General features: G+C 40.6%; 1 protein-coding gene across 1 annotated transcript; it reads right to left on the bottom strand.

The window, feature by feature from the left end:
- TBX19 (T-box transcription factor 19) lies at positions 1–26774 on the bottom strand. The gene is made up of 8 exons (XM_036823791.1): positions 26578–26774; positions 19663–19927; positions 18163–18297; positions 14797–14858; positions 13533–13594; positions 5937–6128; positions 3557–3692; positions 1–543 (listed from the first exon to the last, which is right to left on the bottom strand). Exons 1-8 carry the CDS (start codon positions 26772–26774, stop codon positions 258–260), a joined length of 1335 nt encoding a protein of 444 aa, XP_036679686.1. The 3' UTR covers positions 1–257.
- Positions 26775–26975: the final 201 nt, after the last annotated feature.

Genomic DNA, 26975 nt, shown 5'->3' with positions numbered 1-26975 from the left:
CTCAACAAACTTTTGTTGCCTAAGCATAGCACGGATAAGTTGCAGAGAAAATGGGAGCACAAAAAGAAAATGGTGGAGAGATGCAGGTGACAAAATCAGCATCATCCAAACTAAACCATCTCCCTGTAGGCTTCTGGTATAACCCCGTTCACTGGGTGGGGAGACTCTGCAGTCTGACTCACTGGGATTAGTAGGTGAGACTTCTAAGAGCTCTATACCTAGCAGGTCCTCTGCCGACACCTCTCCTAGGATCCTGCTTAACTATCCAGTGAGGAGGGAGAATGGCGCCCACCCCCACCCGGGCTACCACAGCCTGAGAAGGGACGCGAGGTCACTGCTGTCCAGGTAGACACAGCGATGCTGGTCAGCGAGGGCTCCCCCAGAACCTCCACACCAGCCGAAGCAGGTGCCTGGGTGGAGAGGGGCGAAGTCACAGCTGGATTACCCAGGAGAAACGCTCCCGGGGAGCCGGCATGCACCTCTGAGCCCGACCCGGAAGGGCCCCCGCCACCGTTGCTGATGGTCCACAGGCACGGGTAGGGGCTGCAGAGAAACAGAGAGAGAGAGAGAGAGAGAGAAAATGCTTGACGACACACCCAGGAAGGATTGCCACCTGACAAGCACGCACACAGTGCTGAGAGGGGCACAGGTCTAGGAAGAGAGTATCTGACCATGGCGTTATTTCTAGCTCTGACACACACTGGCCCAGTTTCTGCAGAGAAGCAGCAAGATGTAGTAGAATAAGCATATGATTAGGTGTCCTGAGACCTGCATTTTGATGCTGGCCCTACCTCTAGCTGAACATGGCATTTTATTTCTCTAGGCCTCACTTGCCACCTGTGTAAATGGACAGGGGAGTGAAAGGATGATATTTGGGCAGTATGATCTATGAGTAAGATCCCTCACTGACCAAGAGAGGTGATGTGGTCTAATAGCCAGGACACATTGTTGTCAGAAAACCTAGGTTTGAATCCTTGCACTACCACTTATTAGCTCTGTGACTTTGATCAAATTATTTAGTGTATGAGCCTCAGTTTCCTCATCCTCAAGATTTGGAGTGATAATTAGTCATACCTTACAGATGTTGTTATGAGGATTAAATAAGAAAACGAGTATGTGATGTCTAACACATAGGACTCAGTAAATGATGGTTCTTATAATTAATTCTTCCATTCCAGATTTCTACCTGTCAGCTCTGGTCCCTGGTAGAAAGGCTGGGGAGCTGTACCACTTTCTTGGACTTCTCTCATCCTATGTCACTGGTTCACAAACTTGACTGCACACTGGAATCACTTAGCAAATTAAAAAAGAAAAAATACTGATGCCCGGGTTCTATCCCCCAAGATTCTGATCTAATTAGTCTAGCATGCGGTATCAAGTTTTTAAAGCTTTTCTGTTGACTGTAATGTGCAGCCAATTTTGCACCTTAACATAGAACCTAGATGAAAACGACTACAGTTGACACAGGCAGAATAACCTCCAGTGCTTTAGCCCTCACCATGTTCTGACTTTTCAGAGTCCCCATTTTGCCTGATACCGTATTGCTTGATAATAGGCTTATTACCTAATGTCAGTACTGAACACATTTGTTTTTCTCTAGCAAAACCTTTATAGCGTCAGCAATGGGTTAAACATGCCACTGATGAAGCCAGAGGTAGCAATGCCACCCTGCACTCTCTGCCGTAGTTCAGATATCACAGGCCTCACTGGACCATATGAAACCTGCAGAAACCCAGGCTTTGTGGTTTTGGTGTTTTCGTTTTTGTTTTTAGCCAGCTCAGCTTGCTGGGATTCTGACCCCAATTCCCCAGTTTCCAGAAGAGACTCTTCTACAATTTCAGGCATCAGAGCCCCTTTCTGATGCCTCCTGGACCAGTGGGAAAACCATGGGCTCTGAGTTACATTACTTACTGTATGACCTTCAGGCAGTTTTTAATGCCTCTGAGCTTTAGTTTCTCCAACAGGAAAATAGGAATTTTAATAGCAGCCTTATGGATGTCTTTGAATCCTATGAATGACTTACATAAAGGATCTAGTACAAAACTTGGCACATGGTTGTTTAATATCTTCAAGGACACTCTTTCCCTCACTTTCTACACAGCCCCAGTCAGTGCATTTCCCTGAGGTCCTCCAGTCAAGCACTGTCCAATAGGCTAAATTTTTGAGTAGCCACATTTTAAAAAGAAAAAGAATGAAAAGAAAACAATGAACTTATTGTTAATAATATTTTATGTAACTGAGAATATTCAAAATATTATCATTTCCACATGCATTCGGTATTAAAAAATTGTTGAGATTTTTATTCTTTGTTTTGTACTGAGTCTTCAAAATTCTGTGTGTTACACTTAACAGCACATCTCAGTTCGGAACAGCTGCATTTCAAGGGTCCAGAGCCAGAGGCGGCTGGGGGGCTGCTGCATTGAACAGTACAACACTAGACCCTCGGGGCCCCCAGTGACATTAACATCAAAATCAAGATCACAGTTTACAGCAACACCTGGAAGCTGGTTAAAAATGCAGAATCTCAGGCCTCAACCCAGACCTATTAATCAGACTGTACAGTTGAACAACATCCCAGGTGATTCTAATGCACATTAAAGTGTGAGAAGCACTGCTGTGGATCAAAGTTCTACCTTCCCCAAACTTTTTCTAGACCTGCAAGTCATAAGTCATCTACCATCTCCCCCCTCTGCCGCCAAAAAAAAGGATGGGACATCTTTTAATTTTGAATCCCTTTTTGGACCTTCTCAAAATTCTGCATACTTATATTGAACATAACAGCTGACATGTATATATTGATAGAATGTTACTGCTTACAACGCACTGTAATGCTTTTTCTAATTTTGGTGCTCACCATAACTCTACAGAGTAACTCACATTATTGCCATGTTACAGATAAGAAAGCTGAAGCTCAGTGAGGCTAAGAAAATTGCCCAAAGTCACAAAGTCAATAAGAAGTAAAACTGGGGCTCAAGCCCACATTTGTCAGACTCCAGGCCCCTTCCCTTTCCCCTCCACCATGCAGATTTCCAGTCAGAACTGAATGCAGGTCTCTGGTGTGAGAGTTATGCCATGGGTCCTACAAGCTGCACTCAGCCCTATTGCCTGGATTGAGGCCCGGACACCCAAAATCTGTCCCCCGGTTAGAACGAACAGCTTGTAAGGATATGGACAATCAAGGGTCTTGAATTCTCAGTGTGTATTTACACTTTTCCCCTTCAGTTCCCCTATATTCAGTATCTATCTGCTACCACCACAGTTCACAGTATTTCTTCCTGGTTCGAGATAAATGATTCCAGGCCATAATATCTTTTCCCTTCTAAAAATAAAATATGAAAGCTACAAAGAAAAGAGTACATGACTGAGCATGTGCTTTCCCACCACCCTTCCTTCCAGGGATGAAATGCTGATCCTGTCGTTACTTTCACTTCCTAGTGGCTTAGAAGTCAGGACAATAGCTTAGGCCAAGCCACCCCAGGAAAAAGAATGAACTCGAGTCCCCAGTGCTAAAGTAAACCCTCAAGACCAATGAGCAAGCTGCTGGTGTTGGTCTTACCTAGGCCCTGGATTGATTGGTCCGCTGGTGTGAGGTACAGACAGGATGCTGGCGTGGGGTGTGGAGGATAAGGAAGTCCAGCTGTCAGCTCCAGAGAAAACTTGCAGATTATTGCTGGAGCTTTCTATCAAATTCACTTTTGGGAAATAACAACAGTTCAATTGATGGAACATGGAAAACATAAAGATGGTGACCAATGACATTATCCTAGGTCAAGATATAACCATGGCCTGTGCCACATGTGCCAACAGTTGTTAGTCCTTTCTGAAGGCCACAGAAAGGAGTGAGGAACTTAGGTTAATTCAGTGTCAGCCATATGTCACGTACCGTTCATCTTTTAATCTTCACAGCAATGACTTCTCATCTCCATTTTATAGATGAGGCTCAGATAGGTGGGAGGATTTGTCCTTTATGACACAGATCTAACTCATGTCACCACACTCACCTCCCCTTTAACATGAGCCATGTCATCATCTCAAGACAAGCCTAAGGACCACCAGTGCCCCAGATGAGATTTCTGAGGACCAGGACCTATTTTCTCAGCAACCCCAAGGAGATTTAAACATCTCAAGAATAGTGCCTTCTGTCTTTGAATCGCCATTTGCATAAATAGTGCCTATACAATAGAGAGGAAGAAGGAAAAGAAGGAGGGGAGGAAGGAGGGGAAAAAGGAAAGAGAGGAAGAGGATTCCATGTATATCCCTGGCCACGTCACTCCTTTTCATGATGTGGCCCTTGCAACTTCCTCAGCCTCAGCTCTTTCATCCACCACCTCGCCCCCCTCCCTCTACACTCTTTTCCCAAACTATTCCCCAGACAACCTAGGTTCTCTCCTCCTTCTGTGTCTTTGCTCATACCACTCTCTCACCGGGAATGACCTTCACCTCTGCCTGTGTCCCATGTCATCCCTCTTTCACCCCTGCCCACTCCCACCCCTGTCCTTTTCTATTTATTCTTCAAATCTCAACTTAAACGTTAAGCCCTCTGGGTAGATCTAGCTGCTCTTTTTCCTTCATTCCCATAGCACCTTGGCTTGTGTATTCTATAGCATGTTTTTCAAACCTTAATGTGCATAGGAATCACCTGGGGATCTTGTTAAACTGAAGACTCTTTCAGAAAGAGAACCTGAGAGCCTACATTTCTAACAAGTTCCCAGGAGATGCTGCAGGTCCAAGGACCACATTAGAGCTCTCACTACATTGTATTAGGATTAATTATTTATGCATTCATGTAGCACTGAGCTCCTTCAGGGAAGAAACTAGACCTTAATCACCTTCCTAGCCCCACTGCCTAGAAGAGTTCCTGGTGCATAGCATTTGCTCAGAAGATGTGTTTTGTGTGCTGACCATGGGAAAGAACCAGAAAGTAGATGAGAACCCTGCTCAGTTTCTGATACATTAAGCTACATTTTCTCCCTTCCTGGCAGCAGCTGTCAAGGCTGCTGGGAGTAGCAGGCGATGGGGCTCAGGGACAGGTAGCTGGTGACCCGCAAAGTCCTCTGCAGATACAGAGCTCAGGGTGTCCCTGAGGCTGGAACCTTAACACTCTCCATCTCCCATGCCATGAACTTTACCTATTTGTTTCATTTAGTGTCAGTCTCCCCATATGAGAATAGAATCTCTATGAGATGTAGGTATTAATCTATTTTGTTCATGGACAAAACCTGGCTCATAGTCAACCCTCAATAAATATTTGCTGCATGAATAACTGAATGAGAAATCAACCCTTGGTTTCATGTCTCCCTTCCTTCATACAGATCTAATAACCAGGCAAGATCTGGGCTTACACAAGGCCAAGGCAGACAAGGCAGGAGTCAATGAGGAAGAAAGTACACAAACAACAGCATCAGCTTAAAAAATAATCAGACTGCAAAAGTTATCAGGGTTGAGTTTGCATGCCTCCAAGTGAATCCAACCAAAGCAAGGATGTAGAGTCATTCACCTTCCCAGAGACCTTCCTGATAGCTCTCCAGTATTCCCTGGACTGAGCCATACACTACAAATGTAGAAAAGAGCCATGTGAGGGCAATGAGCTGAGGGTCTCAGAGTCCCACGACTTAACTTGGCTTTTAGAGATGCAGCCTGAAACTGCTCAGTACACCAGCGCCCTGGGAGGAGGACTTTCACAACCATTAGAAACTGGGTGTCTCCCAGTTTTTGTACTTACTTTAAATAATTACAAAACACTAATAATGTTGTAACTATATAATCAACTATTAGTATATAAAATAAAAAATTAAAATATTAATATACAATATTACATATATTAGATGAAAGGGATTCTATCTTCAGATATTTCCCCCTTTCTAGCCGTTTATCCATTTCTCACCACCACCACCCACACCCACACCCCCAAGGGTTTAATTAGCAGAGTCACACACCTGAGGGAGAATGGTTTCTGTGCATGTACGCAGAAGGGTAGGGAGCCTGCCGGTGGTGTCCTCGGAGGCCAGGATAGTGCTCACAGCCATGGTGGGTGTGGGGAGCAGACAGAGGCAAAGGAGTAGCATACTGGTAATTGGTGTTTCCTGCTGTGCATACTCCATCCGGATTGGAAAAGATCCAGCCTCCCACTAGAAGAGACAAGAGGAAGACACAGAGAATGACTCTGTGAACTTCCACACCAAAATCAGGTTACCAGCCACTTTGCATAGTTATGTTTCTGTGTGAATGACACAATGTCTTTCCATGTGGAGTTATATACCACCCCCGCCACTGCCACTCCCCTTCTATGTTAGCAGCAAAGTTGGCTTCTTTGGAAGTGGATGATGGGTCCTATCAAAGTTTGGAAAACCTCTTAAGAAATACTGTGGAATCACAGCTATATAAAATATTATTTGAATGTATAAGTTAATAGAAGTGCAAAAGTTAAGTTGCTTCTGACTTAACTGGATTAAATTAAAAGTCAATCTAAGAAGGAGGTGTTAGATGTATATCCTACTCACTGATCTACAGCTACCGAATGTTTAATTTGGTTACCCAGAAAGAGTGAAGGCCTCTCTGTTTCTGCCCAGTGGGAAGGTATCTTTAGTTCTCACTCCAAGCATGAGGAGCCATGATCCCTCCCATCACCACCCCACAAAGAGGATTCTGAAAGCAAAAAGAGAGGGAGCTGGCTAGAAAACTTGACAAGAATCTTGTGACACATTTTGGAAAACTGCAAAATATTTCACAGAAATGTGTTTGTGAATGACCATCTCAATTGATGCAGAAAAAGCATATGACAAAAGTTAACACCCTATCGTAATAAAAACACTCAACAAACAAAGAATACAAGGAAATTGCCTCAAAATAATAAAGGCCATATAGGACAAGCCCACAGCTAACATCATACTCAATGGTAAAAAACTGAAAGCTTTTTCTCTAAGATCATGAACAGGACAAGAATATCCACTCTCACCACTTCCATTCAATATAGTACTGGAAGTCCTAGCTGAAGCAAATTGGAAAAAAGGAAAAGAAAGAAAGAAAAGGCATCCGAATTGGAAAGGAAGAATAAAATTATCTCTGTTCACAGATGACGCAATCTTATATGTAGAAAACCCTAAATATTTCACACAAAAAAAATTTTGGAACTAATAAACAAATTCAGCAAAGTTGCAGGATACAAAATCAACACACAAAAATCAGTTGCTTTTCTACACACTAACCATGAACGATCTGAAAAGTAAACTAGGAAAACAATTCCATTTAGAATAGCATCGAAAATAGGAAAGTACTTTGGAATAAACTCTAGCAAGGAGGCAAAAGACTTGTACACTGAAAACTACTAAACACTTATGAAAGAAATTAAAGAAGATACAAATAAATAGAAAGACATCCTATGTTCATGGATTGGAAGACTTAATATTATTAAAATGTTCATACAACCCAAAGCAATCTCTATCAAAATCCCAATGGTATTTTTGTCAGAAGTGTAAAGCAATACTAAAATTCACATAGACTCTCAAAGAACCCCAAATAGCCAAAACAATCCTGAGAAATAAGAACAAAGCTGGAGGCCTCACACTTCCTGATTTCAAAACACATTACAAACTACAATACTCTAAATAGTAATGGTACTGGCATAAAGACATATCGACCAATGGAAGAATAGAGAGCCTAGAAATAAACCCCGCTTATATGGTCAAATAATTTTCAACAAGGGTGCCAAGATTACATGATGGGGAAAGGATAGTCTCTTCAGCAAATGGTGTTGGGAAAACCGGATATCCACATGCAAAAGAAAGAAGTTTAAACTCTATATTACACCATATAAAAAAATTTAACTTAACTTAAAACAAATAAATAAAAAAATTTAAGACCTATAAAACTCCTAGAAGAAAACACAGGAGAAAACTGCATGAAATTGGATTTGGCAATGATATCTTGGCTATGACACCAAAACACAGACAACAAAAGCAAAAATAGACAAACTATGTCAAACTTTAAAACTTCTGCACAGCAAAAGAAGCAATCAACAGAGTGAAAAGGAAATCTACAGAATGGAAGAAAATATTGGCAAACTATATATCTGATAAGGGATTAACGTCTAGCATATATAAAGAACTCCTACAACTCAACAATAAAAACAACAACAAAACCCCAATTAAAAATGAGAAAAGGGCTTGAATAGACATTTCTCCAAAGATATACAAATGACCAATAAGTATATGAAAAGATGTTCAACATCACTATTCATCAGCGAAATGCAAATCAAAACTAGACATCACATCATACTATTAAGATGGCCATTATCCAAAAACCAAAAAAACAAAATAGGAAACAACAAGTGTTGGTGAGAATGTGGAGAAATTAGAACCCTTGTGAACTGCTGGTGGGAATGCAGAATGGTGCAGCTGTCATGGAAAACACTATGGAGTTTCCTTAAAAAATTAAAAACAGAAGTACTACATGATCCACCAATCCCACTTCTGGGTATATATACAAGAGAATTAAAGACATTTGCAAACCTATGTTCACTGCAGCATTATTCACAGTAGCCAAGAGGTAGAAGTAATCTAAATGACCAACAACAGATTATTGGATAAGCAAATTTGGTATATATATGCAAGTAAATATTATTCAGCCTTAAAAAAGAAGGAAATCCTGTCATATGATAAAATATTGGATGAGCCTGAGGGACATTAGGCTAAGCAAAAGAAGCCAGTCACAAAAAATCAAATATTGCATGATTCCTCTTACACTAGGTATCTAGAGGATATGCAAATAGAGATAGAAAGTAGAACAGTGGTAGCCAGGGGCTTTGTGGGGAGGGAGATGTGAAAAGATGTAGTTTGGTGAATATATGTAGTTTCAGTCATGCAGGAATGGGGGTGGGGGCAGGCAGGTGGTTCTGGGAATCTGTTGCACTAAAATGTGCCTGTGGTTAACAATATTACACTGTACATGTGGAAATCGTTGTGAGGGTGCATTTTATGTCATGGTTTTTTGCCACAATAAAAAAAATTTAGTGAACATTCTGAATAGAAGGCTCTACTTCAGGTGAATTCATGGAAAAAGATTGAGACTTAGTAATACAGGCCCTGGAACAAGAAGTACATCCTTTCACCAAACTAGCTCTCAACTGAGGGGCCCACAGATAAGGATTCAGACACACCAGAGATGTTCCTTAAGAATATTGACTAGGGATTGTCACCAGGGCTTCAGTAATATGGAAATGGAACTTTTATTGAAAACCATTTGCTTAATACTTTTTAAGGATAAGTAAGCAAATTGTACAGAATTCATATTACAAAATGTATGTCAGTCATTCTCAACAAATCCTTTTGTTATCTTCATTTTCTCATTTTTGTATAGACACGTGGCCCAAGGGATCCCTACCTGAATAACAGAATCAAGATTCAGGTGTCCAGTGAGCAAAGCTAGGCAAGTGGTCCCACAGAACCAGACTTTTGTCCATGTAGTTTGTCACATATAAGGTATATACCTTAAGAAGCTTACTGAGAAGCAACATATGAACTTTGAAAAGGTATGGTTCCACATGTGATCCCATCCTATACAAAAATGCTTTTTACTCCAGGTCACTTAAAAAGTGCTTTTTCTATGAATAAATTCCTAGAAATGTACAATCTCCCAAGACTGAATCAGGAAGAAATAGAAAATATGAACAAATTGATTACCAGTAATGAAATTGAATCAGTAATCAAAAAACTCCCAACAAACAAAAGTCCAGGACCAGACCACTTTACAGTTTAATTCTACCAAATATTTTAAAAAGTTAACACCTATCCTTCTCAACTATCCCAAAAGCTGAAGAGGAAGGAATGCTTCTGAGCTCATTCTATGAGTCCAGCATCACCCTAATACCAAAACCAGACAAAAGCACCACAAACAAGAAAATTACAAAACAAAACAAAAAGGAAAAAACAACAAAAAAGAAAATTACAGGCCAATATCTCTGATGAACATAGATGTAAAAATGCTACAAAAAATTAGCAAACTAAATTCAACAATATATAAAAAGGATTATATACCATGATCAAGTAGGATTTATCCCAGAGATGCAAGGATGGTTTGATATCTGTAAATCAATCAATGTGATATACATTAATAAACTGAAAAATAAAAATCATATGATCATCTGCATAGAGGCAAAAAAAAAGCTTTTGACAAAATATAACATCCATTTATGATAAAAACTTTTAACGAAGTGGGCATAGTGGGAACATACCTCAACATATTAAGACCATATATTGACAAGCCCACAGCTAACATCATACTCAATGATGAAAAGCTGAAAGCATTTTCTCTAAGATCAGGAACAAGACAAGTATGCCCACCCTTGCCACTTTTATTCACTATATTATTGGAAGTCCATAGCCACAGCAATCAGACCAGAAAAATAAATAAAAGGAATCCAAATTTGAAAGGAAGAAGTAAAACTGTCACTGTTTGCAGATGATACTATATAATGAAAATTGTAAAGACACCACCAAAAAATTACTAGAACTAATAAATGAATTTAGTACAGTTGCCAGATACAAAAATAATATACTGAAATCTGTTATTTCTATACACTAACAATGAACTATCAGAAAGAGAAATAAAAAACAATCCCATTTATAATTATATCAAAAAGGATAAAATATCTAGGAATAAATCTAACCAAGGAGGTAAAAGACCTGTACTTGGAAAATTATAAGACACTGATGAAAGATAGTGAAGATAACACAAACAAATGGAAAGACACACCATGTTGATGGATTGAAGTAATTAATATTGTTAAAATGACCATGCAACCCAAGGCAATCTACAGATTCAATGCAATTCCTGTCAAAATACCAAAGATAATTTTCACAGAACTAAAACAAATAATTCTAAAATTTGTACGGAAACACAAAAGACCTTGAATAGCCAAAGCAATCTTGAGAAAGAAGAACAAAGCTGGAGGTATCATGCTCCCTGATTTCAAACTAAACTGCAAACCTACAATAATCAAAACAGCATGGTACTGGCACAAAAACAGATACATACATCAATGAAACAGAATAGAGAGCCCAGAAATAAACCTACACTTACATGATCAATTAATCTATGACAAAAGAGGCAAGAATATACAATGGGGAAAAGATCGCCTTTTCAAAAAGTGGTGCTGGGAAAACTAGACAGCTACATGAAAAAGAATCAAACTGGACTACTTTCTCATATCATATACGAAAATAAACTCAAAATGGATTAAAGACTTAAATGGAAGGCCTGAAAGCATAAAACTCCTAGGAAAAAACATAGGCAGTACACTCTTTGACATCAGTCTTAGCAATATTTTTTTTTGGATCTGTCTTCTCAGGAAAGGGAAACAAAAGCAAAAATAAACAAATGAGACTACATCAAACTAAAAAGCTTTTGCACAGAGAAAAAACAAAAAGGCCACCTACTGAATGAGAGAAAATATTTGCAAATGATATATGTGGTTAATATCCAAAATATACAAAGAACTCATACAACTTATCATCAAAAAAGCAAACAACCCAACTGAAAAATGGGAAGAGGAACTGAAGAGACATTTTTCCAAAGAAGACCTACAGATGGGCAACAGACACATGAAAAGATGCTCAACATCATTAATTATCAGATTAATGCAAATCAAAACCACAATGAGATATTACCTCACACCTGTCAGAATGGCTATTATCAAAAAAATAATGTGTTTGTGAGGATGTGGAAAAAATGAAACCCTTGTGAGTGGTTGGCAGGAATGTAAACTGGTATAGCCACTATGGAAGACAGTATAGAGTTTCCTCAAAAAATTAAAAATAGGGACTTCCCTGGTGGTCCAGTGGTTAAGAATCCACCTTCCAATGCAGGGGACTTGGGTTCAATCCCTGGTTGGGGAACTAAGATCCCACATGCCACAGGGCAACTAAGGCCATGCACCGTAACTACTGAGCCCGCGCACCCTAGAGCCCTCATGCCACAGCTAGAGAGAAGCCCATGTGCCACAATGAAAGATCCTGCATGCTGCAGCGAAGTTCCTGCGTGCCACAACTAAGACCTGACACAGCCAAATAAATAAAATTTTAAAAAAGTTAAATTAAAAAAATTAAAAATAGAACTACTGTACAATCCAGCAATTCCACTTCTCAGTATTTTTCCAAGGAAAACAAAAACACTAATTGGAAAAGATATATGCACCCTTATGTTCATTGCAGCATTATTTACAATAGCTAAGATATGGAAGCAACTTAAGTGACCATCAAGAGATGAATGGATAAAGAAGAGATACAGATATAGATATAGATATATCTAGATCTATCTATATCTAAATATAGAAAGATAGATATAGATATAATGGAATATTACTCAGCCATAAAAAAGAATGAGATCTTGCAACAACATGGATGGACCTAGAGGGTATTATGCTAAGTGAAATAAGTCAGATAAAAAAAGTTAAATACCATATGATTTCACTTACACGTGGAATCTAAAAAACAAAATAAATGAGCAAACATAACAAAGCAGAACAGACTCATAGATACAGAGAACAAACAGGTGGTTACCAGAGAAGAGGGGGGTGGGGAGGAAATAAATAGGTGAGGGAGATTAAGAGGTACAAACTTCCAGTCACAAATGAGTCATGAGGATGAAATGTACAGCATAGGGAATATAGTCAATAATATTGTAATAATTCTCTATGGTGACAGATGGTAACTAGACAAAACAAACAAAAAGAAGACTCCTGAGAAAAGTTTTTTTAAATGCTTTTCTGAAAGCTGCTTCTCTTTATGTGGCTATACTGCCACTTCTGCAATGAAAAATGCACTGAGGTTTAGGGGAAGGAGAGAGTAAGGAATACCATAGCTGGAAAACTGCAGAAGGAATCCTAGCAAGCCACTATCATCTAAATTAAAGAGTATCTCAGACACTGATGCCACTGACTTTGTGTTACTGTTGCAGGTTTAGAGGACCTGCTCCATCATGGGACCTTCTCTCTGATCTGAGACATGGAGAGGGCGGCACCCTGTCAGGAACATCCAACCTACCTGCAGAATCCCATGTATATTATTCCACTAATACTGCAGCTTTCCAGTCAACAAATGCAGAAGCTTCCTCATATGCAAAGCGATGGCCTTCCTGAGGCATTGCAACAGTGACCAACTCAAAAACTAGCAAGTACTAAGAACAAGGGAAATCCAAAACAGAGGCGAGAGCGGGGTGTAAAGGATAGGAGGTACACCCAGAATGCACTTTTATGAGCTCTTTAGCCTCACTGACACAAAAATGAGAGTCTAAGAAATTTACTATTTCCATTCTTCTCTCCTGCCTAGGATTTGAGTAAGCCCCCAGGAGCACTGGTTCTCTCTGGGAATTCTTGCAAGGGAATATACTTGTCTTGAGTGGAAGAAATAACCTGTTGGGTCTTGATAGAAGATTTGGGACAAGGCTGAAGCAGTCATGACAGGTAAAAAGTCTGAGTGCGGTGGAGAGGCTCCTTGTGTAGCCCCAGGCCCTTCCCACCCAGTGTTCACCCAACTCACAGTGAGAATAGGCCACATGTTGACTCTCAGACATAGCTTCCGGAACATCTTTGAGGTGGTTCCTGAAAGAGCAATGAGAGTGCACCATGGCTGTCCAGCTTATTATACAAGTCTTGTATCAAGTACACCCAAGATTCTCTTTGGAGAGCAATACATTTCTTGGAATAAGAAAATCAAACACCTTTTATTCCCTCAAAGCTATTATCTTTCCCACAATATCCTTCTCCTACTTTATCTACTTGTACAATTGCTACTTGAATTGCAGTTTTATAGTCACTCCAGTTTACCTTATTTACACGTATCCCTATTTAGCTTGATCTTACTGATTTGTGGTCAGTGCTCCTGCTGACAAAATTCAAGCAACAATAACAATAGCTAAGATTTGCATAGGACTTCAGGGCACAATCACATCTGTGATATGCTAGATCCACCAATGATCCTGTGAGAGAGTATTACTAGGCCCATTTCGCAGATTTAAAAAATGGGTCCCAGAAAAGTAAACTGACTTATGCAAGCCAGGAAATGGCAAAGCCAGGACTCAAAGCTAGGATCTCTCACTCAAAGTCTTAATTTTTTTTTTATTATACTACTTTTCTTATCTGAAAAAGTTATTTCTTCTACATCAAAATTAAATCAAGTATTGACAGGACAGACCCTTGTGACACATCACTGTAAATATCTGTCTATTAATCTAGAGCCTTTAAGATGAAAAGGAAAAATTAGACAGTTATAGGAGTTAGTGTGAAGATTTGAAACAGACAATAAAATCTGAACACTTCAAAGGAAATCATTCACACCTCCAAAAGTCTCTGACTTCTCTTCTCTCAGACCTGAAAGACATGAGCCTCTCACCTTTATGAATAACTCATATGAATTACTCACCTTTCCTAGGTGAAATCTAGTTTTTAAAAAAAAAAACTTATTGAAATTATATTATTCAGATAATTGTAGGAAGGACAGAGTAAATTATTAAAAATTTAAATCACGTATTTTTTTTTAATGGGATTGTACTACTTTTAAGAATCTGTAGTAAAACAGGGCTAATGAAACATGGCCAGTTCTGGGATCTCCTGGACCCATATTATAAAGGACAGGTAATTATGAGTTTGTTCTATTTTGCTGATTTTGTTGGACATTGAATTGAATATTAAAAACATGCTTCTATCAAAGGTAATGCAAGTGCTACTAGTTAGTTCCTTTCAAGATGATTATAAATTTCACATTTGCAGAAATCATAAGATTTCACTGAAATTTCTCTACTCACCTTTCCTTAGCATCCAAGAAGGCTTTGGCAAAAGGGTTGTACTTGATTTTGAGAGCTGTTATCTTGTGTTTATAAAGACAAGAAGTGTTAGTGAAAATAGAACATGCATGGGCAGACAGAACCCTTTATCTTCACCTGTGAATTTCTGTAAAATCAGAATAATTCTCCTTTCTCTTTTTTTCTCCCTCTCCATGTTTCTGTGCTTACTTCTGCACAAAATCACTATTGCACTGTCCAACAAGAAACGTTTTATTGTCACATGTGGTAAAAATGGCAAATATAGTATAAAGTGAGCAAAGAAAGGACAAAGCATTAGAAATGCACAAGCCTGATGTGCCAAACCCAGCATTCATTCCATTACTCATTCATTCTTTTCAACAATTGAACACCTACCATCTGTCAGTTAGTTTTCCAGTCACTGAGACACAGAGGAGAGTTATACAGGTGAGAACCTGCCTCTAGGGTCTTGAGTACAGACTAGTACAACTCCCTAACTCTTAAATAATCACTTACCCTTTGGGCCATGTTAACACAAAAAACAAACTATCACTTCCAACCACTGTCACTCTTTATCCCCCCTGGCCTTAGCCTGCTTCATTTTTCTTCAGAGTCATCTCACCAAATATATATATATATATATTTGGTTTTCATCTCTCCCCACTGGGATTTAAGTGCCTTGAGGACAGTGCAGTATTACCAGCATGTAGTAATACTCAACAAATATTTGCTAAATAAAGGAAGATTTTGGCTCCCTTATCCACCCCTGTGGCCACTCTCCTCTCAGGGTGCATCTACATCGAACTGGCAGGGATACATCATCAGGAGATGGAGGCTCTGAGGTTAGATTTTCCTGAGCTTGATTCCCCTGAGGCATGTTCAAGACCAGAATTACAGCATCAGGCTGGTAGCTTGCTGGAGGTGTGGCCTTAGCCCTGCTTGTAGTTCAGAGGGAACTGTCCAGCCCATGTCCAGGAAAAGCTTCTGAGCACTTACCCAGAGGGCAACCAGATGACAGGTTCCACCAGCCACACACTAAGAGAGCAGGCAGCATGTAAGTGGATAAGGGGCATTGCCCGGAGACCAGAGGAGCCCAGGATGTGGTCCCCAACTCCTCCCTACTTTCCAAAATCGCAAAAGCCCTCCCCTCATAGACCCAGACTCCATCCTACAGAGAGTAGCAGAGGAGGGAGGGCAATCTGACGAACAATGTGGTTCAGCCTATAAAAACTGAGCAGTACTTGAGGGCCTATTTAAATTATCAGATATTTAGTTAATTTCTCTTCCCACTGACCTGCTAGAGGGACTCAGCCAAGAGGTCAGATTACCTATAGAAGAGAAATTACATTTCCCTGCACATCTGTGGTGTGAGTTAAATCTGCAACTAGTTTCACCTGTAGGCACTAAGGCAGCAGTTTCCAAACCTGGATGATCATCAGAATCCTTTAAGGAGACTCTTAAAACTACAGATTCCGGGCACCATCACTGGAGATTCTGACTCAGTTGGCTGGGTGGGATCCCAAAAATCTTTTAAAGCTTCCAAATAAAGAAATGCAAATTAAAGCAAAAATAAGATACCATTTTTTTCTGCCCTATCGAATTATCAAAGCTGAAAAGGTAGGTAATCACAAATGTTGAGAATGGTGTGGGGATTGTAAATGGATATGCCCTTTGGAGGGGGTGATGGGGCTTTGTCTATCACAGTTCTAAACACACACTCTCCTCAACAGAACAATTCCATTTCTGGGTGCTTAATATTCTCTGCAGTATTATTCATCATAAAAAATAAAACAACTGGAAAGACCTAAATGTCCATTGGTGGGGAACTGATTGCCTGAAATATGGTATATCCTTTGCAGGCATTTCAGAAAAGGAGATAAGCCTAAATCTAATTACATAGAAAGATATTCATAATACACTGTTAAATATGGGGAGAAAAGTAATTGCAGAGTAATAGGAACATGAACCAATTTGTGTGAGGAAATCTATACACTCATATATATTTATAAATGCACAGAATATGTGTGGGGAAAAAAAACCACACTCTAAGCTATTATTTGTAGTGCCCCGGGGGAGATGGATTGATAAAGCAGGAAGGAAAGAGTACATTTTTACCTTTTATTTTTTTATTTCATTGTACATACTTCTGTACTATTTGTTTATCATGTGGGGTTTTTTTTAATAGACATGTACTACCATTAAAAAAATTTTTAGGGGTGGGGGAGGGATGGACTGGGAGTTTGGGGTTGGTAGATGCAAACTATTTTATGTAGAATGGATAAACAACAAGGTCCTACTGTATAGCACAAGGAACTATGTTCAATATGCTGAGATAAACCATAATGGAAAATAATATAAAAAAGAATGTATATGTATAACTGAATCACTTTGCTGTACAGCAGAAATTAACAACGTTGTAAATCAACTATACTCCAGTAAAAAAAAATTTTACGTTTAATCAAAAAGAATCCAATCCGGGCTTCCCTGGTGGCGCAGTGGTTGAGAACCTGCCTGCCAATGCAGGGGACACGGGTTCGAGCCCTGGTCTGGGAAGATCCCATATGCCACGGAGCAGCTGGGCCCGTGAGCCACAATTACTGAGCCTGCGCGTCTGGAGCCTGTGCTCCGCAACAAGAGAGGCCGCGATGGTGAGAGGCCCGCGCACCGCGATGAAGAGTGGCCCCCACTTGCCACAACTAGAGAAAGCCCTCGCACAGAAACGAAGACCCAACACAGCCAAAAATAAATAAATAAAAATTCAAAAAAAAAAAAAAAAAGAATCCAACCCATCAGGTGTCCTGGTGACCAGCAGGCCTGGAAACTCCTAAAGTATGTGGATGGACAAAAACATCCTGCTCCCACAGAGTTCACGGAGACCAGATTCTGGCTACTCTGCTCTAACCACCAGAGTGGCTCAAGCTAAGCAAGAAAAGACCTACGTGTGCCCCAGAAAAGCTAACAAATGGGACAGATAGCATAACACAAACCCAAAGAAGGTGCGCGATTGGATCAATTCCCACAGACTTGCTTTAAAATAGGAGAGACACGCAGCTCTTTGTAGGCCAAGGGGCTAGAGACAGACTTCCGCGTTTCTGCTAATTGTATTACAATGCACAGCCGTGCCTTATTGGCACCAGGAGAAGAAGCACTGGCGAGCCTTTGGCAAACAAGGAGGAGGGTGTGGAAAGCGACTGCCGCACTGTTTAACTTCACCTTGGCCAAGTGTATCTGAGTCCTGGAAAACCTACCTTTCATCCAAGCTTGGTCGTGGCAATAAAAGCACCACCACCCAGTCCTACCACATTCTCCCAGGTGACATCTACACACACACACACACACACACACACACACACACACACACACACTCACCTCCTCGTTCTGATAGGCAGTCACAGCTATGAACTGAGTTTCAGGGAAGGAGCAGTTCATCACCATTCGATGGGCACCTCCAACACGTACTATGTGAACCTGGGGTTCATATTTATGCAGAGAATTCAACATTATCTGTTGAGGTGGAAGGAGAGAGAGGACATGCAAAGCCTGGGGCATCACAAGTGACAGATGACCCAGCGCCTTTGGTTAGTCCCAAGCTCAGCACCTACCTACCTCGGTTAAGGCTACACACACCAAATCGCCGGTCATCTGAGCTGCCTCCACCTCTCTGAGAAATTATTGAGGGGATATTTTTTAGAAGCTCTTAGGGAGCCTAACTTTGGAGCTGCTTATAGGAGGGTGAGGGGTGGGTTGGTCTAAAGGGTGTTCAGTTTTCTGCCAAAATCCTGGCTTCCCTTTTTTTTGTCTCCCATTTTCAGCACAATGATGTGGATTTTGCTCTGTTAAAACATACTGTTCTTCTTCCTATAAAGAATCCTAATATCTCAAAATCCTGACAAGAGCTGCATTGCCTAAAGTGTAATGACAGCTGACATTTGCTGGCTACATAAAATCCACTCTTTGTGATTCAAACCAGAGGTTTATTGAAAATCTCATGTTGTGAAATCTGGGAGGGAATAAGAGTTTACTTTTCAATTTCCTGTTTTAATAAATAACTGGAACCTTCTGAATATTGCAAAGACTTAAGTGGATGACTTCCGCTCTTAAAACAAGAACCCCTATGTCCCAGCTAGGTCAGCACAGAGATCAGAGAAGGGGTGAAAAGTCTGAGGGCCAAGAGGCTGACCAAAGGGAAATCTGGGGGAACAAGACCTCTTCCTTTCAGCTGTGTCTCTAATCCCCCAAAACAGTCTAATTTTATAAACCAAATAACAACCTTGCACGGTACACTAGTGTTCACAATCCTACCAGAGAAAACAAAAGAGTAAAAAGCCTCAAAATCTTGTTTACTCTAATTGGAGACCTTAAATAAAACCTTCCTTATTTAAGGTTTGTTTGGATATTTTTTTCTGAAACCCAAAGCTGATTCAATATTCTATTGATAATTATCATAATGCCCAAGTGGAGGGAGCAATTATTTCATTTAGGAGCAGCTTTTTATTAAGGTAGTTGTCTATTGCCAACATGCCACTTACACCAAAAAGAGGGGAGAGGGAATAACAAAACCCTGGTACCCACAAATATCTCCCTCCTCCCCAGCTGGGTAAAAAGCACCACACACAAGACAAAACTCTGAAAGGCCCCCGATGATTAAGTAAACTACTGCGCTCTCTCACTCTCTCTTAACATCAGGAAGTCCATTAAAAACTGAAAGCACCAATTAAGAGCTGTTTATTCCTGTTCACATTTGGACTCCGGGGAATAATTGGCTTCCGTGAGAGAAGAGGTCGGTGAGGACCCCCTAATTGCCTAAATGCACCCTTGATATTTCTTGATTGGTGTTGTGGGGTTAGGGTGGCCGGGCGACAGTCGTACCTGCCCACCTCCATTGAGCTTGTTGGTCAGCTTCACTTTGCTGAAGGAGATGGGCGCCTTCATCCAGTGGGCCCCGAAGTTGGGGGAGTCCGGGTGGATGTAGACACAGCTGTGGCTGGAGACCTCTGGCTTGCCCGCGGGCACCCATTCCCCATTGACGTACTTCCAGCGGTGACTGTCCGTTGGGACAAAGTCCAGCAGGAGCGAGTACATGGCATTGGGGTCCAGCCCCGTGACGCTAATCTTTAGGACCGGGAACATCCGTCTAAAAGAAAAGGCAGAAACTGAGCCACAGGAAGGATGTTAGAGTGTTAGGGACACCCCCCTGCTTGTCCAGCCCTCTCTCCACTCAGAGGAGACCTTCCATTTTCTGCCCCAGGGGTGCAGAAAATGCCCCAGGGGAGGCCAAATAAAGAGGGGCCAGGCCAGCGGCCCCAAGTCCAGCTGAGCCTCTTTTTACCAATGTATTTTATATCGGGGTTTTACTTTTAAATGTTGTGCTCCATTTTAAAGTCTGAAAACCACTGATCTAGTCATTTGACTAGAATGAAGTAGCCCCTGAAGCTTAAGGTATATAGTCAGATGCCAGGTTCTCACAGGTCTTCCTCCAGAGGTTTCCTCCCAGCCTACGTCAGATTCTCATGCTAATGACACAAAGCAGCCCTTCTCTGTCTCACAAAGAACACCAGTTCTGAATAATAGTAATAGCGTTATAGGGAAAACATGGTTTTGTGGTAAAGTGAGTGAAGGGAACGCTTGACTATACCAATTTAGACCACTCCCTTCCCTGCAGGACTTGTCAGAGGCTTTAATGTACCAGTGTGCACCATGAACCTTTGGAAAGGAGGTGAGGGGTTGTGCACACTCTGCACTTATGTACCAGTGCTACCTTCTTCTCACCGATCATCTTGTGGGAATTTGCATTCAAGAAATACACTTTGAGACACGCTGATCTGGATTTGCTGGTCCTTCTCCCATCCTCTAGGGCAACACCAGCAAGCTTACTCTCACAAATATTTGGAGAAGCTATCTCACCTGGCTTCTGATTCTCTTTAGTTTCCTTTCCCTTCACCAAACTTTCTAAGTTGCTCCAATCTCCTCAAAAGACCTAGTTTCCAGACAGACCCTCACCACCACGCAATTGCCCCAGAGGCTGTCTTATTTGTCAATACATCTTTTAAAATCTGAATCCCCAAGTTGAGAAGCTAACAATCTAGGGTCTAGACATGTGCTACTCAGAGTGGTCCATGAATCAGCAGCATCAGTATCAGCTGGAAATTTATCAGAAATGCAGGACCTCAGGTAGCGCTCCAGACCTACTCAGTCAGAATCTGTGCTTTTACAAAATCCCCAGGTGAGTCATTGGAACATTAGAGCTTAAAATGTACTGGTCTAGGGAATCTTTAGCTTTTAAGACAATAACTAAGGAGATATCCAAGGGAATAAGGGGGAGTCACTCTGGGGATTTGTGCTTCTGGTGAGGCTGGGAGGAGAATGAAAAGGGGGAAACTGGAATGTGTCCACTGCTAAGAGAAGGGGTTGCCAGAAGCGGAAGTGTCAAAAGCAGAATGGGCACAGATGAGGAACTGGAGGGTCACGAAGAGCACCTCCTGTGTCCAGAGGTACCTGGTTTTGAGGTGAGGGGAATTGGGACATATGTTAAGTGCAATGGGAATTGGTACAGATGTTAAGTGAAGAAACTGACCAACAGATGACAAGGGATGGATGTAGAGATGGACTCGAGCCCTCCAGGCTTCTCAGTCTCCTGAGTTCAACTTACATGGGCTCCCTGAGCTCTCTGGACAGAAAGGATTTTTTTCCCTTTGGTTCGCCCACCTCATCAATACTTCCTTTCCGACTCCTTTGCTGGATCCTCTTCCAACTTAGTCCTCCAGTTGTGGATGCGTAATGGGGATCTGTTTTCAGCACCCCCTCTTTTCTAAATGTCCTACCTTAGAGACCACTTCTAATCTCATGGCAGAATATAAAGACCTTGGAGGATTTTATACCAACCAAGTTTCATAGTTTCATACCCCTGGTATGGCGCTTAGCAAGCATTTAATAGATAGTACCTTTGAGTACTAGAGGGTGGGTGAATGAGATAATGAAATTGAAGCTTGATGAGTTTAAGTAAACTAGCTTAAGGCCATATATTCAGGAAGGGTAGGAGTTGAAACCAAACTGAAACAGAACCTACCCTTGAAATCATTCTTCACACTCACTAGGATGGCTATTAAAAAAAGGTGAACAACAGCAAGCATAGGTAAGGATGTGGAGAAATTGGAACCCTCATACATTGCTGGTGGGAATATAAAATGGTCCAGCCACTTTGGAAAAAAGTCTTGCAGTTTCCTCTGTTAAAATACAGTTACCATATGACCCAGCAATTCCATTCCTAGGTGTATATGCAAGAGAAATGAAAACATACACCCATAAAAACTTGTATACAGACAGTCATAGCAGCATTATTCATTACAGTCAAAAAATGGAAACAACACACGTGTCCATTGATGAGTGAATAAATAAAACGAGGTATATTTATACAATGAAATGTAGTTTGTCAATAAAAATGCTATAACATGGATGAACCTTGAAGACATTATGCTATACTTTAAATCGGTGAATTGTATGGTATGTAAATTATCACAATAAAGCTGTTAACAAAAGAAAAGTAAAGAAGTAAAGAAGTCATGGTGTCTTGGCTCTTAGAAGGACACATCCAAAACGTGGTAGAACCATATGTTGTTTTATTCTCTAGTACTTCATTTGCCAAGGATTTTATTTTTATTTTTTATCACAACGCAAATGAACTAAGAGATGCTATGTATTTTTATCTCCATTATGCCAATGAGGAGTAAATAAAAGTCAGTCAACCAGCCAAAAGTCTTGTAACTGGCAATGGAACTCACCCTGCCTCTAAGCCAAGTTCAGTTCCTCTTGCCTCCCCCCTGCCTCTTTCTCTGGCCTCACAAGGACCCGGATGTGTTATCTATTTATTTATAGGCAGCACTCATGACCAGGCTATGCTTTCAGGGATAAACTGCACTTCTTATCAATTTGATCTTCTTTCCCTTTTCTTCCCAAGGTGTGGCTAACCACAGAGATGGCCAAGAGTCTTTGAGAAGCTGAGAAATATGTAAATCAGACCCCATATCAGAGAGAGAGAGAGAGAGAAGCAAATGTGGCAGGGCATATAAGCACTCCCCAAAACCAGGCTTGAGGAACCACACATGCTTAGGCTTGGCCAGTGAACTCTGTGCTGCTTTGCTGTGAGGCTAGTTTTTCAGTTTTTATTTCTCTAACAGAGGATCTTGAGAGCCAGCACTGCTGGAGAAGGCTCTGAGGAGTGAGGTCTGTGGGAAGGAAGGAAGAGGGCAGAAATAAAGCAGATTTTCTAGGTGGGAAAAAACAGCAGAGATGGTTAAAGACAAAATTCAGGAAGTTTCACTTGTAAACTCCTTCCTCCATTTCCCCACAGAACTATAATAATCCTGAAACACTCATCAGAGCTTTTGGAGTGCGCATGCTTGTGTACACATGGGACATGGATGTTGAGGCTTATAGGAAGAGCAGCGAGAAACCAAAGTAGCCTGGTTAGAGGCGGATCACACAAATACATATGATTCTCCTAAACTGCAATTGTAGACTTCAGAGAAAAATATCCATGGACTACAGGGACATGGAAAATTATTTCCTGATGTGCAACCTTGGTTTTCTCTCCTCTTGCAACTCCATCCCTGGAAACTATGAACATTAGCTCACTGCACCAACATCACTTAATCACTGGCAAGTTCAACTTAATGATACTAACACTTATTTTATGATAACAAATGGATACACCAGTTACATCAGAAATCCTTCCAATTTCTTAAAATCTCCTCAAGGCAAATTTAATCCAAATGAAATCAAATTATTTAACTGCATGGAAATACACATGAAATATAGCTTTTTCCCCTAAGGTGAAGATGTTACCGTAGAGAAAACAAAAGGTGCAAGAGATTTCACTTACTTGCCACTGAAAGCTGAAATAAATTTTTTTCTGCAACCTAAAATATAAGTTCCTAGCTTAAAGGATGGAGATGAAAGGAAGTACTTACAAGCTGGATGCACTAGTGGTGATTCAAATGAGCTCTAGGGGAGTATTATAATTGTTATTGTTAGGTCTGAAAGAGTATCGAATATGAATAAGTGAGCATTTTAAATAAAAAAGAAGGGAAGAAAAAAGAAAGAGGAAAGGGAAAAGAAATAGTAAAACGGGGAGGGGGGGAGGGAGGGACAGGAGCGGGAGGAACGAAGAACCATCATAATCCCAGTTTCTGGGGATAATTCAATGATTTTCAGGGAAAATCTGTGTTTACTACTTCTGATCAATGTCAGAAGCAAGTCTCCTATTTATACACATAAATAAGTCTCCATTTGAAAATGACTCTTTTAATTCATCAGCCCATCCTACGCTATTTTAAAACTTGCTATTACACAGAACAATTACACTCAAGTGTGCAAGAGCTATCTGATTACCCTCACTGAGGCTTTAGAAAAGTCAGAAAGTCAACTGCCTGCAGGGGCAGGCGAGTAACGCAAATGAAAAGGGCATAGGAGTGGGTATTAACAACCAGGAATATTTTTCTCCCCAGAGAAGGGCCACAAATTCATCTGCCTCAGGCTCAGGAGTTCATGTGAAAGGCAGGGATGCTACATCTAGAGTAGACATCATTCTACAGCCAGAGGAAAATGGGTAAAATGGAGAGATACAGGAATAGATGGTGAGGAGAAAAAAAGCGGGGGGAAGAGATGAAGACGAGAGTAAAGAAGACAACGTAACAAGAAACATGTGTCTATATCCAGAGCAGGAAAGTGTTGTTAACAATTTATTCTGAGAAACTAAGAGATTGAGAGTAATTCCAGACCACACTCCTTCATTATCAACCACATCAGTTTCTTAGAGATTTGTCTTCCCTTCTTTATCTGAAGTACAAAGGGAACTTTCTGTCTCCTGGCAAACTCTTGACACTAAGGGGTTCAGAGACCCTAAGAAAAGATTCAGTTCACAAAGGAGGTGAAATGTCAGCAGGACCTCCACAGAAAATAAGAATAACCACATTGACCATACTTAGACTCTACAAAGAATAATTTTCACATAGTTAATGACTTTAAACAGGTGAAGACTTTTCAGTTTTAAATATGGAGAAAAAATTATATAGGTGCAAAAAGGCAAGAGAAAGCTCTTCTGAAATTATAAAAGTACATACCAATACGACATATTATTAAATTGAATTTTATAATGGTTTTAGAAACTTTTATTTATTCCTCATTGAAATAGATGAACTATATTTTTTCTTGACGGTTGTACTTATTTTACTTCCATATATGACTGCTTTGACAGCCAAACAGATAGTATGAGGCTAAGTATTAGTGTAACTACAAAGAATAATGAACAGAAAGTTCTACCTGTCATCAGACATCATAAAATTTTTACCATTGTGTCATCACTCATCTTTGAAAGGGAAGAAAGTAAATCCAATTAGGAATTGGGGATGATTCTTTGAAATTAAAAACATGTTTTCTATTTCTTTCTACCAAAAATAATGTGTCAGTACAGATCAAGGGTAGGAACAGGTGTAATTATTACAAATATTAAAAATAATAAATCCTATATATGAAATAAATATGGGACCCATTTAGAGAGAGAAAATAGAAGCATCAAGCAGGTTGATATTCCTGTTACTATTAATAATCACAATTTATTGAAACGCGCTTATTTCTGGAACATGTTTTACTTACCAAGCACTTTAATGTCACACAACAACACTCAAGTTCATAGTTTTCCAGATAGATGGGAATGGTTCATTCTCTATACCGTGTGTTTTATGCAGAAATGGAAAAGTGAGACATCAGGAATGGAAGCATTTTTCACAAGGACAAAAGCCTGCCAGAAGTTCAACTAGCTTGGACTTTTCTGTCATTGGAGAACAGAATTTCTCTCAAGGGTCACAATCAAAGTTCTGCTGAAACTAACCATATTGAAAATGCCTTCCGACGTTTTGTACTTTTGTGACCATGTGAACAGAATGATCAGTGTCAACTGAACGTTGGGACCTGTTTGGCCAAGCTGGGAGCACTGAGATTTTCTTTCTAAATATTTTTATCTCCTCTACTAAATAGAAGCTCCTAATATTACCTAGACGTCACTTGGCAAGGCTAGATTTAATAGAACCCAAGAAATGCCAACAGAGATCCATTTCAGTTAATCCCTAATTTGTTGCAATGAAAAAAACAAGGAAGGCATCTTCTCTTTTCTCAGGTCAGTATATTATGGTTTCATTAACTATTACTGCAACAGCTCTCACATCGTCATAAACACACACAATCTCAAATGAACACTCACCACAAACACACAGGAAGAAGCAGATGCAATGATAGGCAGTGAGATTAAATTTGCCTTTTTGCCTCTGAATCTTCAACTAGTCAGAAATGTCTGGCAAGTTCACTATACTTCAGAGGAAACCATCCAGCTTCCAAATAAAGTTGCCTTTTACCTTATCTGAACAGAGTTGGGGCTCAAAGAATAATAATCTGCTCCAGGATAAACAGTCAGTCAAAAATTAACATTATTTTCTGACATTTGAGTGCATTTCCCAAACCCATGGGACATGCCCCCCTTTATAATAATTTCCCAGAATTTCTTCATTTAAAATGCATGCAGGACAGGTGGCTTCACCCTCCACTTCTCTGATGATCTCAGAGAAATTAATTAAGTTGGCTGGGGGAAAGCCGTGGGAGACTGTCCTTCTCGGGAGCATGTTTAATCAGACCCCGCTGCCTCTGAGTTAAGAGCAGCAGCCTCTGCAATATTCAAGGGGCTTCGCTTCCCTTGCCAAGCCCCGCCAGCCCAAGCAGGGCCGTACATAAACTCACCTGCCGTTCTTGGTCACGATCATTTCATTAGTGACTTCCTTGAACCTCTGCCAGAGAGGGGCATCCTCCAGAATGATCTGAAGTTGCTTCTCCGTAGGGTCGCCTTTTTCCCTCCCTGCCTGAAGCTCACTTTCCACGACATTAAGCAGGCGAGAGACGGTGCCATCACTGGTCTTCTGTGTGCCCAGCTCACTCATGGCCCCTCTCAAACTTTGCTGAGAAACGTTGCCTACTTTGCCTTCTTCCACCTCTTCCCTCCTGTCACTTGCCTGCTTTTCAAATCCAGCTGGACATGCCTGGGGAGCTGGGGAAGAGACGCCCTGTCTCTTGCCTAAGCTCCTAGCATGACACCCCTGAAAGTCTCCAAATTATACCACCAACCTGTTAAGCTTTAGTTG

The sequence above is a fragment of the Balaenoptera musculus genome, chromosome 1 (genome assembly GCF_009873245.2).
Source record: "Balaenoptera musculus isolate JJ_BM4_2016_0621 chromosome 1, mBalMus1.pri.v3, whole genome shotgun sequence".
Lineage (NCBI taxonomy): Eukaryota > Metazoa > Chordata > Mammalia > Artiodactyla > Balaenopteridae > Balaenoptera > Balaenoptera musculus.
This window is presented reverse-complemented; position numbering and strand designations above follow the sequence as displayed.

Excerpts from the sequence above, each read along its gene's own strand:
- TBX19 (XM_036823791.1), bottom strand. The coding sequence starts at position 26,774 with ATGAGTGAGCTGGGCACACAGAAGACCAGTGATGGCACCGTCTCTCGC. Across the intron at positions 18,298-19,662 it reads AGCTCAATGGAGGTGGGCAG|ATAATGTTGAATTCTCTGCA; the intron begins GTACGACTGTCG and ends CCACCTCAACAG. Across the intron at positions 544-3,556 it reads CCAATCAATCCAGGGCCTAG|CCCCTACCCGTGCCTGTGGA; the intron begins GTAAGACCAACA and ends GTTTCTCTGCAG.